Source organism: Lactuca sativa, chromosome 8 (genome assembly GCF_002870075.4).
Source record: "Lactuca sativa cultivar Salinas chromosome 8, Lsat_Salinas_v11, whole genome shotgun sequence".
Lineage (NCBI taxonomy): Eukaryota > Viridiplantae > Streptophyta > Magnoliopsida > Asterales > Asteraceae > Lactuca > Lactuca sativa.
Genome location: NC_056630.2, coordinates 93,139,934 through 93,153,029, shown reverse-complemented (window position 1 = coordinate 93,153,029; position 13,096 = coordinate 93,139,934). Strand labels below are relative to the sequence as shown.

Here is a 13,096-nt window from a genome sequence, read left to right as displayed (position 1 = left end):
CTTGAGTGAGCATCAAGGAGGATGATGAAGGGTTATAATGTTCCTTAAATAGGGTACAAGGCCCAAATTTAGGGTTTTCCCAAAACCTGACCAACTCGCTGAGTCAGTCCTCTGACTCGTCGAGTAGGTCACTTGACCCGCGATCCAAGTCGCGCTCCTACTCGTTGAGTCACTCCACCTACTCGACGAGTCACTTTCTTATTTTGAGGTTTTTCTTTCCTGTCTAGGTCTTCTGAATTCGGGGTGTTACAGTGACGATGACCGAAACCGACATCCGTCAATGGCGGTGGCGACGTTAGGTGGCGGCAATGGTGGTAGCTTGTAATGATAGATGGAGGGTTTGTGTTTGAGATTTTGAAGGTGAGTGAGAGTGTTTGAATGCAAGAAAAATAACCCAAATCTTATTTTGTAGTTTAAGTTTAGAGCTTGTTAGGGTTCTTAATCTTTAGGGGTTCTATATATATATATATATATATATATATATATATATATATATATATATATATATATATATATATATATATATATATATATATATATATATATATATATAAAGTTTAGATGTTCATATGTAAATATTAGTAAATTTATGTTTGAATCTAAATAATTCGTTTGACATTTTTTAATATTTCAAAATTTTGATCATACACAAATAATTTATTGAGATTTACAAATAAATTTATTAAGATTCACATGAGAATAATCAATAATTGTTGTAAAAATGGGATAAATTGAGCATTTTAATGTGTATTAATATTTATAAAAATTAGAAGCACTTCAAATTCACAATATAAATCATAATTAATGAGCTGACATATGAATCCCAATGAGTTGAACATTTTTTTTAAATAGATACAAAACAAATTCATGTATAAATCTGAACGAGGTGAAACTAAAAAAACAATAAGAAAAAAATAATTAAAGTTTTTTTTGTTATAACTTGATACATGTACGCTCGAACTAATAAATATACATCAACAAAATGTGAATTATATGTTTTTTTGTTACGTATACACTTCTAAAATAGCTATATATTTATTTGTTATGTATTTTAATCGTAATAACATTTAATATTGATACTTATGAGATTTTTTATGGTATAATTTGGTTTATACGTGAAGTTCAATAATATATTTCTAATAAAAAAATTTACGTAAACATTTGCTAAAAGTTAAAAAAAAACAACAAAAAAAAGGAAAAAAAAATTATAACATGTCATATAAATCAAAAGGATAAACTTATAGTAATATTTTAGAGGTAAGTTATTTCATCTAATGTAATACGTATGAAAGTTATTGGGGTCACAGCCCCTTTTTACAAAACAAATAGAAATCCATTTTTACAAGATAAATGGAAATGATCATCCCCCATATTTTAAAAAAGCACACGTACACGGCATATTAAATTAAACCCCGCCATGCATTCTTCACGATTCATATCTTCTTGAGTATAAATCAAGCAAAAAGCCAACCCTAAAACTCACTACAATCCATGGCTTCAAAAACCTTAATTTCATTCTCATTCTCATTCTCATGCATTTGCATAGCAATGGTAGCCCTAGCAAACGACAGATCAATCTCGACTCCTAACTTTGACCTCTATTTACCCGAAAAGGCGAACATACTAAAATGTCGAGCTGCATATATGAGCATGGGAGATTGTTATCTTGAGACCACAACAGCTTACAGAACCGGTCAAGCTCGAATCTTCTTGGGGCCAAAGTGTTGCAGAGCTGCTCAAGAACTGAATTCATGGTGTTGGCCGAAGTTCTTTGGTCTCAATCCTTTTTATCCTCCAATTCTTGACATTTATTGTTCCAAGTTTAAAGATGGACAACCAAAGATCCCTCCAAGCTGGTGAACCACAAGAAACCGGTCTTAATTAACCGATCGATCATCAGAATATATATATTATATATTAGTAGTTTGATTAATTATGCCATTAAGTAATGTTATGCGTTTTATGTCACGAATAATGGATATTTATTTGGTATTGTGATTTGCTTGAATGGAATCTTAGTGAATTATGTAATCTTTATTAAGATAAATGATTCGAATCATATTTTACCATTTAAACCTAACTAACAACAAAATCCTTTACAAAACCTACCAAAATCACAACAAGAAACAACTATAAAATCATCACCACTTATTTCACACTTCAAACCAAGACTTTAACAAATGCATTCATCTATGGCTTCTTTGAGATCATCGCTTCTCATTCTTTCTGTCTTTGCAACACTACTTCTAGCTTTATCGCCATCTGGGCTAGCTGATGATGATCAAGAACTTCAAACCTCAGGATTTGAGCTCGACTCAACACCTTCCCAACCTAGTTTGGGAGATTGTTGGCAATCTGTTGAAGAGATCATTGGTTGTTATTCAGAAATTTATCGAGCTTTTGTGAATGGAAAACTAGGGATGACCATTGGCCCTTCATGTTGTCTAGCGATTGAGGACATAAGTTCCAACTGTTGGCCTCAAATGTTTCCCGGTGCCTCATCATCATTCCCTCCGTTACTAAAAGGCTATTGCAGGCGCTATCAAGCAGGACAACCCGATGCGGAAACCCCTTCCGCTGAACCAGCTGATGACTTTTAAGGCTAGCTTGGGTGCATCTCTATGGCTAATTAAACTAGCCAGATTTGTATTTTAATTTATGGTGTTACTACTATATTACTTGTTTGATTATGATATTTTTCTTTGGAAATGTTGGGAATCTTGTTAGTGTTCGTATTTCATCGTGACTGTTTATTTGCATTATCTAAGTTATTTATGATGATTATAGACTGTCGTTATTTCTCTTTTGTGTTTAATATATTGTTGAATATAAATAAATAAGTATAATTCCTAATAAATCAAAATCTTTTTGCCACGTGTCTTCTTCTCTTTCATTTTAACTAGGACTGACAAAATTGTACTGAAAAAACAACCAACATGTAACCAACCGAATCAAGAAACTTGGTAGCCAATATATTTGGTAGCCAACATGTTTGGTTGGTAGTAGTATACCAATTGATCAATGTTGACATGGTAAAAGTACAAAAAATGGAATACCATAGTAATATCGTACCAACCAATTCATTTGATATATATATATATATATATATATATATATATATATATATATATATATATATATATATATATCAACTGTTAATTGTATTTAGTGTTTACAGTTTTAATAACATTATATTAGTCATTTGGTTGTATTAGTAAATAGTTATTACCACGTTAGAACACAATATTAAAACGTTACTTCAATAGAATTCTTTTGTAAACTAAAAGAACTACGTAACTAATTTCTATACTACACATCAAAATCCGGATGTCTTTGCTTATTTTTAAATCTTGCAATAGAAATTAAAAGAAGTTGATATATACCATTACCAATTTGTATCAACCAAACTTGTTGGTAGCCAAATAAATTGGTACCAAGTATACTTGGTATAGTATCGGTAGCAATTTTTTTATACCAATTATAGTTGGTACGGTACACGGTTTAGAGAAAAATGAATTGGTACCATACCAATTCCACCCCTAATTTGAACACATGACATTTTATAGAATTTTTGAATATTCTATTTTCCACATGCCATTTTATTGTATTTTTTTATTTTATTAAATTAAAATTCCATATTTAATATGTAAGATAATATATATGTAAGGTATTTATTAAAAATGGTTTACATATGTCATGTATTCAATGTATTAAAGCCTCATTAATTTTAATAATTTATTTTTTTTCATTTTTTTTATAAATTCAAACTTCTCAAATTGTTAAAACTTCATATTTTTTTTAAAAAATAAACTCATGTAATACATGAGTCTCACACCTAATATATTAATATAAAGCTAAAGACAATATGGAAACACATATGATTTATATATAACTTAAGGGATTTAATTGCATATTTATATATCTTCTCTTACTAATTTACTTTTTTTAGAAATTTATTTCTTGATTAAATTCATGAAAACTCAACTGAGGAACAAATATAAATATAAATAAATCTAACCTAATAAATTGAAAATGATTTTTGTGGCATGTCATTTTTTCAAGGATTTGACACGTGTCATTAGATTTTATGAATTTCTTATTTTTCCGCTTGACATTTTCTAGTGTTTTCCTTTTTCTTAAAATTAAAATCCAAATTATATTGAATGTTTATATATAAGGTTGATAATTACATTAAAATCTCATAATAAATGCTCAACTAACCTCTTTTCCTTCTTTTTTAAATCGTTGATATCATACCTATGGCAGTCCAAGTCCAGTTCCACAACTAATCATCATAATAATTCCAAAATTATACAATGTTGAAGGAAAATATCTCAATATACCGTGATATCAATCATGCTATTTCTATAATCAGCCGTTGTATTACGGTACGATATTTCTACTTAGTATTCTCTCTTTGATTTTGTATACATGAATGCTTCATTTATGTCTTTTCTTCATTTAATTCTGAGAGATGTTAAACCATTTTTCCTTAATTTTGCAGGAATGGGTGAAATTAAGCGATTGGACAAAACTATGAATTATTGTATAGTTCTCGGCGTTCAATATCTTTAATGGAGGTATACTAATTTCACAATCAAATGGTCATAACATCTACCAAGTTTTGCCATTTTTGTTTTGCTTCTTGCTTTAGGTTTCTAGGATTTGTTGGAACAATACACCCCTCCTGACATATAGTCTTTTTTTTTTATCTGTCACTTTTTCCATTTCCCTTTTTCTCCATTCGAACCATAAGACACAATCGTTTGAAAATTGAATACAACGATTTGGTTTCAAGAATCAAAGCATCAAAGGTAAGTGATGTTTTAATAGCTTTAATTATAATTTCTTTGGTTTAATTTTATCATCTATTTCAAAGGAAACGAGAATGAGATTTGTAATAAAAATATATTAATGGAAGAAAAGAAATTAAGGAATATTTGTTAAAGTTAGGATTTATAATCAAAGAAATATGATTTTTTGTGCACCATTTGGAATTTGATAGGCATATCAATCCAAACATGATCCTTAAAATCATACCTTCTTGTGTTTTCAATCATGGATCTTGATTTAAATGGCCATATTTGTTTATGTACATCTTTCTTTATATCTACACTCTTGTTCCATGCTTAGAGTGAGCACAGGGTAACCACAATCTTTATAGCATCCTTGAATTTTTCTATGAAATTTGGTTAAGAGTGATACCAATGGTGTATTTGAAAGGTCAAATTTGTTGCCAAACGGAGAAGATGAAGGAAATTGCAAAGCAAAAGGCTATTGAGGAGTGAAAGATATAGAACCAAAGGTGAAATGCTTTATTACACCACAAATCACTCATAATTTTCTCAATTCCAATCTCTTCCAAGTAATTATCTTGCTATGGTATCTTAAATTTCATTTATTCACCTAAACTTTCTAGTTTGCCTTGCCCTGTTTACAATTTTTGTTTAAAGCTTTGACATTCAATTTGGATTGTGTTTCGTTGGATAAGGATAATTTAGGATTTATTTGAAATTCAATTAATTTTGTTTAATTTGTATTTTAGATAATTTAGGTCATTACATTTGGTTTCAGTATGTTTTCATTGTTGGTCATTTGGATTTCGGAAATTATTCAGTCTGTCATACATCAATGTCTGGTAGCTAAACTTTAATATGGCCTTTGGACTTTTTGTCAATGCGCTCATAAAATCAATTTTCTTCCATTGGTGCTTATCAAATTCGTCTTTTGGTTAATTTGGTTAAAAATGAAAGTACATTAATATTTATTTTCTTATTTGCTAATTAGAGATTATAGATTTTGTAACATGCTTATAAGAAAGAGTGAACTTGGATTTGAAAAGGGTGTCATACATGGAGTCAGATTTTGTTGCAAGCACGAATAAAGTCAATGTTTTAGGAAGGCAAAATGCAATTCCAGCAAGTAAAAAAAGATTGTTGTAGTTGAAAGTCATTATTTAATATTATTTTGGTTTTGTTGCATAAATTTGTCTTGGTGATTGCCCCTTAAGTTCATTGTTTTTTTTATGGTGATATCCTCTCAAAGTACATTGTCATTATCGGGTTTTTAGATGTTGTAATTTAGAATTTATGGTTCATGTTACTTCCAATAGTCATGTTCGTTAATTCCAAAGTTTGGTGATTGTAGTTTGTAGATCAAAGTAGCTTATGTTGTGGTTAAATTGTATTGTAGATTATATTACTATCTACTAGAATTTCTCTCAACTACATGCATGCTTTGTTATTGAATTGTAGTGTAAAGTACATTGCCCTTAGAAGTGCATTGCCATTTTCTGTTTTTTTTGTGATGTTGTGGTTCTGGAATTTTTGGCTACTATTTCTTTCAAATTACATAACTACAATTGGTGAGTTTTTAGGCATTGTTGCTGATAAGAAGCTTATCCTACTGTGTTTGGTCCCTTTAATAATTTTTTTAAGTATGTTATTATTTGTTGTTGTGTGACCATCTAATTATGTGTTTAACTTGTGGCCCTTTAAGGTTCATGTACTCATGACTAAGTATATATGAATTTGTTTAAATTGAACATCATGTATATATTTTGGCAAATATATCTTTACGTCTACAAAAAGGGAAATTATAGTTTTTGACTTTCTGGTGTAGGTGGACTTACATGCAGTAAATATTGGTTAAACAGACATGCTCTATTTATTAATTTTTTTCTTTTTCTGTCAATTAATGTTTATACACCGGTAGTAACTCATCGAATTGCATAAAATGTATTTTATCTATCAACCATGGTGAAGGATTAAGGTGATGGGTTATGAGCATTCTAACACCCTTAAGTGTACATGCAACCCTAGAAAACCTTGGATCTATGTTTGTCTAAAATACATGCAAAATATGATTTCCATGGTTCATAATCCTATCTAGCATACATGGGGAACTTTTAATCTAAAAGATGGCTAGAATTACATACCTTGTAGTTGATTTGATTCCTTGAAAACCTTGAGAGCCTAGCACCCCAAGTGTGATGCCTCAAATGCTTCACACAACACCAAATGCTTTAACTTTAGAGTATGTATAACACTTGTATAAATCGGCTTGCCCTCTCTTGTTCTTAGTGTAGCCGATTTTTTGTGAGTATCATGTTCCTTATATAGTGTGTCACATCTAGGGTTGCACCATGTAAACCATAATGTGACATGAATCTTCATTTCCATGACCCATGGGTTTGTAACTCCCATGGAGCATCCTATTGGTTTAACCCAACTTGATAATCCATGGAGCCTTTTAGCCCAATATACAAGTTATGGATGATTTACAAAATCAGCCCATATATTTAATTAGTTATCTTTTGATCACTTAATTAGTTCCAAATTAATTCTTGATCAATACTAATTAAATAATACTATTAATATATTAGAACTTATAATATATTAATAAACCACAAGTGTTATTTCTCTCATTAATTCTATCCAAATGCATGATGCCATGCAACCTAGATGGACCATACCGGGTCGGGTCAAGTACATACCAAATATAGTTATGGACTTAGACATCTTATCCAACAGTCTCCCACTTGGATAAGTCTAATAACTATATCTATAAGTATGACTTCAGGAACCGATCAACAATCGTAGCTCTTTCAAGGTCTCTCGGAACTAAGAAGATGATGATACGCCATTTAGATAAGTGATCATATAATCCGATGTTCTAGATATCAGCCGGACAAATACATGGAACAATGTCTTACTTATTGTCCATCATTTTGTTTCCCGATTTCCGATTTGTTTGACATAAAACTAATTTGAACACATCAATTCGGTTCTGACCGGGCCCGATACATAGGTCAAAACTAAATCATTGAGCGGCCCATATATCACTTCTAATCCAAGAAGGAACAGATAAACTTCGACTCAAATGTTTATTCTACTACTTGTTGAATCACACACAAAAGTACGTTTTATAACATCGAGTTACCAATGCGGTTTCGTACGATCAATGCATAACCAACAAGTCATATCTCTAGGTTTGAAGACTTATATGATATTACTGTCTCACGATTACTCGAGATAAATTCCATGAATTGATACCAGTGAGCGTGGGTTGAATCCAATGCTTAGAACTTATGAGCACTCATTAATGTTGTAGCCATGTCCAACAACTTAGACCTCTACAACCAACTCATGACAGTCTTGATTCATACCTACTTCCAACATATGACCGACTGTGGAAAATTCGAATGCTATGATAGACCAAACATAATTATTCTGGAAGTCAAAACTGATGGGTTTTGAGCATTCTAACACTTCCTAAGTGTACATGCAACCCTAATAACCTTGGATCTATGTTTGTCTAATTATCATGCAAAGTTGATTTCCAAGGCTATGATCCTATCTAGCATACATGGGGAACAATTTTAACTTGAATAATAGATAGAACTACATACCTTGTTGTTGATTTTGATCCTTGAAACCTTGTGAGCCTAGCACCCCAAGTGTGATGCCTCAAATGCTTCACACAACACCAAATGCTATGGAGTAAACTTGGAGAGAAAGTATAACACTCTAAAACCGGCTCTAGCCCTCTTGTTTCTTGTCTAACTGATTTTGGGAGAACACATGAGCTTTATATAGTGTTGACACATCTAGGGTTACACCATGTAAACCCTAATGTGTCATGACTCTTCATTTCCATGACCCATGGGTTTGTAACTCCCATGGAGCCTCCATGGACCATCCAATGGGCTCAACCCAACTTGATTATCCATGGAGCCTCTTAGCCCACTATATAAGTTATGGATGATTTACATAATCAACCCATATATTTAATTAGTTATCTTTTGATCACTTAATTAATTCTAAATTAATTCTTGATCAAACTAATTAAATAATATTATTAATATATTAGAACTTATAATATATTAATAAACCACAAGTGTTATTTCTCTCATTTAGTCTATCCAATTTCATGGTGCCATGCAACCCAAATGGACCATGCCGGGTCGGGTCAAGTACATACCAGAAATAGTTATGGACTTAGACACCTTATCCAACAAAAACATGCAAAAGAAATATAGTAAACGATTGACAAAAGATAGCAACACTTTACTCATCAATAAACACAACTTTTATTCATCATCAAATGTCAATTACACTTTACAAATTTCAAAATTATCTAACTACTAAAACTAATTTCATCCTTCAGCCCTATGCTCCGAGCATGCTGGAGATGCTTAACCCGACTCAGTCCCTTTGTGAGGGGATCTGCTGGGTTCTATCCTCTTTGCCACAAGGAGTCCTTCTTCTATTCGATGTCTGATGAAATGGTATTTTCTGTCGATGTGTCTGGATCTCCCGTGATCCCTTGGTTCCTTGGCTAAGGCAACTGCACTTTCACTATCACAGAAAATTTCCATTGGCTCCTCTATAGCTGGTACAACTCCAAGGTCTCCAATGAAGTTCTTCAGCCATATCGCCTCTTTTGCTGCTTCGCTTGCTGCTATATACTCTGATTCGCAAGTTGAATCAGCCAGTGTCTCTTGCTTGGAACTCTTCCAAGTAATTGCTCCTCCATTTAAGGTAAAGACCCAGCCTGACTGAGAGCGTAAATTATCCCTTTCAGTCTGAAATCTAGCATCACTATACCCTACAACTCTCAAGTCATCACTCCCACTGAGGGTAAGGACTCAATCCTTAGTCCTCCACAGGTACTTGAGGATATTCTTTACCGCAGTCCAGTGTGCCTTGCCAGGGTTCCCCTAATATCTGCTAACCATGCTCAAAGCAAAGGCTACATCAGGTCGAGTGTAGGTCATAGCATACATGATTGAACCTACTGTAGAAGCATAAGGTACTCGACTCATTTCTGCTACCTCAGCCTCTGTACTCAGGCTCTGAGTAACGGGTTCTGAGTTTTACTCAGTATGGCGTTACTCTGGATAGGTAACTCTCATTTCTTGGAGTCCTGCATGCTGAACCTCTTTAGCACCTTCTCCAACTAAGTACTCTGACTAAGTCCAATTAGGCGTTTACTCTAGTCTCTCATAATCCTTATGCCTAGAATATAGACAGCCTCTCCTAGGTCTTTCATAGAGAAACACTTCCCAAGCTAGGACTTCACTTCCTGCAGGGTTGGGATGTCATTTCCTATGAGTAGTATGTCATCCATATACAGTACCAAAAAGCTGACTATACTCCCACTAGCCTTGACATAGACAAAAGATTCATCTTCACTCCTCGAAAAGCCAAATTCTTTGACTTTCTCATCAAAGCAAAGATTCCATTTGCGAGGTGCCTGTTTCAATCCATAAATGGATTTCTCGAGCTTGCACACTCTATTAGGGTATTCTGTATTGACAAAACCCTCTGGATGACTCATGTAAGCATCTTCAGCTAAACTTCCATTAAGGAAGGTGGTTTTGACATCCATTTGCCATATTTCATAATCATGAAATGTAGCGATGGCTAACAGAACCCTAATAGACTTAATCTTTGCAACTGGTGAAAATGTCTCATCATAATCAACTCCCAGAGTTTGAGAAAAGCCCTTTGCAACCAGTCGTGCCTTACATGTGTGTACATTACCATCCATGTGGTCTTCTTCTTGAAGATCCATTTGCACCCAACTGTCTTACGACCTGGTACATTGTCAACCAAGTTCCAAACTTGGTTGTCATACATGGACTGTATCTCGCTGTCCATTGCCTCTTTCCATTTGGCAGACTCGGGGCCTACCATGGCTTCCGCATAACTGTTAGGTTCATCCAGACTTACCAATGTCTCATCACTGATAAGTGTCTCACCTTCCGCAGTAATATGGAAACCATAATAATGCTCAGGTGTATTCCTAACCCATATGGAACGCCTTAGAGGTTCAGACTTGTCAATTGGCTTAACAGGAGGTTCCTCCTCAGGTTGAGTGCTAGGGTTTGAAGTTCCTTCACCACTTGACTCTTGAATTTCTTCAAGGTCAATTTGCCTCCCACTGTTTCCTTGGCTTATGAACTCTCTCTCTCTCTCTCTCTCAAAAGACACCCATCCTTGCTACAAAGATCACATTGTCACTAGGTCTGTACAAGAGGTAACCAAAGGATTTCTATGGATAGCCGATGAAAATACACCTCTCACTTCGAGGTTCGAGCTTATCATGAGTCTCGCGCCTCACGAAAGCTTCGCAACCCCAAATCTTGATGTGGACTAGTTTGGGAACTTTACCAGTCCACATCTCATGAGGAGTTTTGGCAACTTTCTTTGTAGGGACCATATTAAGGATATGGACGGCAATCTATAAGGCATACCCCCAAAATGAGACTGGTAGCGAAGATCGACTCATCATGGAACGAACCATATCCAACAAGGTTCGATTACGCCTCTCAGACACAACATTCAACTGTGGTGTCCTGGGAGGTGTTAATTTTGAGATAATCCCGCATTCCTTAAGATAGTCGAGGAACTCTGTACTAAGATACTCACCACCACGAGCGAATCGAAGCATCTTAATGTTCCTGCCCAATTGATTCTCGACTTCCTGTTTAAACTATTTAAACCTTTCAAAAGTCTCTGACTTATGCTTGATTAAATAGACATATCCATATCTACTATAATCATCAGTAAAAGTCAAATAATAACGATTAGCATCCCTTGTGGTAGATTTGAAGGGTCCACACACATCCGTGTGTAACAGATCCAACAAACCTTCACCCCTAGCACAAGAACCAGCAAAAGGTGACTTTGTCATTTTTCCTAGTAAGCATGATTCACAACTATCATCTGACTTTAGGTCAAATGACTCCAAGACTCCATCCTTTTGGAGTTGGCCTATGCATTTCTTGCTCACATGTCCAAGACGACAATGCCATAATGATGCTTTATCCAAGTTATTATTATTAGAAGAATCAATACACAACACATTATTTCCTAGATTATCTACAACAGATACAACTTCATACACACCATCACAATGTAATGCTTTAAAATAAAGAACAATATTAAATAAAGCATTTATTCCACCATTTTCATTATCAAAAGAAAAGGTAAACCCTTGTTTGTACAAAGCATGAAAGGAAATAATATTTCTTGCCATTTCTGGCGAATAACAACATTTATTCAAATCTAAAGTAAACCCATTACTTAGTAACAAAGAATAAACTCCAATCTTGGTGACAGGTGAAGCTTTCCTATTCCCCATGATCAAGTTTATCTTTCCATGCTCCACAATATCACTTCTTCTTAGTCCCTGCAAATCAGAACATATATGAATACCACAACCGGTATCAAGGACCCAAGAGTTAGAATAGGGTGTGTTATTAGATAGAATAGTGTAAATACCTGCATGGCTGGGTTTGACTTTCCCATCCTTCACATATTGCTGGTACTTTGGGCAGTTCCGCTTCCAATGCAACTTTTCATGGCACTAGAAGCATTCAGCCTCTTTTGGGTCAGAAGAAGGAGTGACGAAACCTTTCTTGGTTCCACTTGAAGAAGAGCCATCAAGGTTCTTACCCTTGGTACCCTTCGAAGAGCTCTTCATCTTCTTCCCTCTACCTTTCCCGATTGCCAAGACAGGGGCGGAGTTTGGAGAAGGAGTAGGAGTGTTAACAACCGACTTACCTTTAAGACCTGTTTCTGCGGTCTTTAGGAGTCCCTGAAGTTTGCTGAGTGTGACTTCTTCCTTATTCATGTGGTATGTCATGTGGAATTGATCATAACACGAGGGTAAGGAGTGAAAAGTGATATCTATTGCAACCTCCTCGGGGAAGTTCACATTAAGCTTCAGCAAATGATCCATATACCTTTGCATTTTCTGCATGTGGCTCGTGACGGATTCTCTGTCCTTCATCCTCGTTGTTATCATGGAGGAGATTATTTCATATCGCTCTTGACGAGCACTCTAATGGTATCTTTCCATCATATCTTAGTGCATATAAAAAGGGTAGTAGTCCTCATAGGACTTCTGGAGTTCAGCTGTCATGGTGGCCATCATGATGCATCCCACTTTGGTGGCATCTATTTCATGAGTCCGGAAGTCTGCGATCTCCTGAGGAGTAGCAGTGGACTCATCGGTCTCCTTCAGCTCCTTATCAAGGACATATTCCTTTTCCTTGTAGCGAGTCACCATCCTGATGTTCCGGATC

At 34.5% G+C, this 13,096-nt stretch overlaps 1 protein-coding gene across 1 annotated transcript; it reads left to right on the top strand.

Moving 5' to 3' along the window:
- Window positions 1-2,192: 2,192 nt before the first annotated feature.
- LOC111908316 (egg cell-secreted protein 1.2) lies at window positions 2,193-2,600 on the top strand. Its single transcript, XM_023904150.2, has one exon. It carries the CDS (start codon window positions 2,193-2,195, stop codon window positions 2,598-2,600), a length of 408 nt encoding a protein of 135 aa, XP_023759918.1.
- Window positions 2,601-13,096: the final 10,496 nt, after the last annotated feature.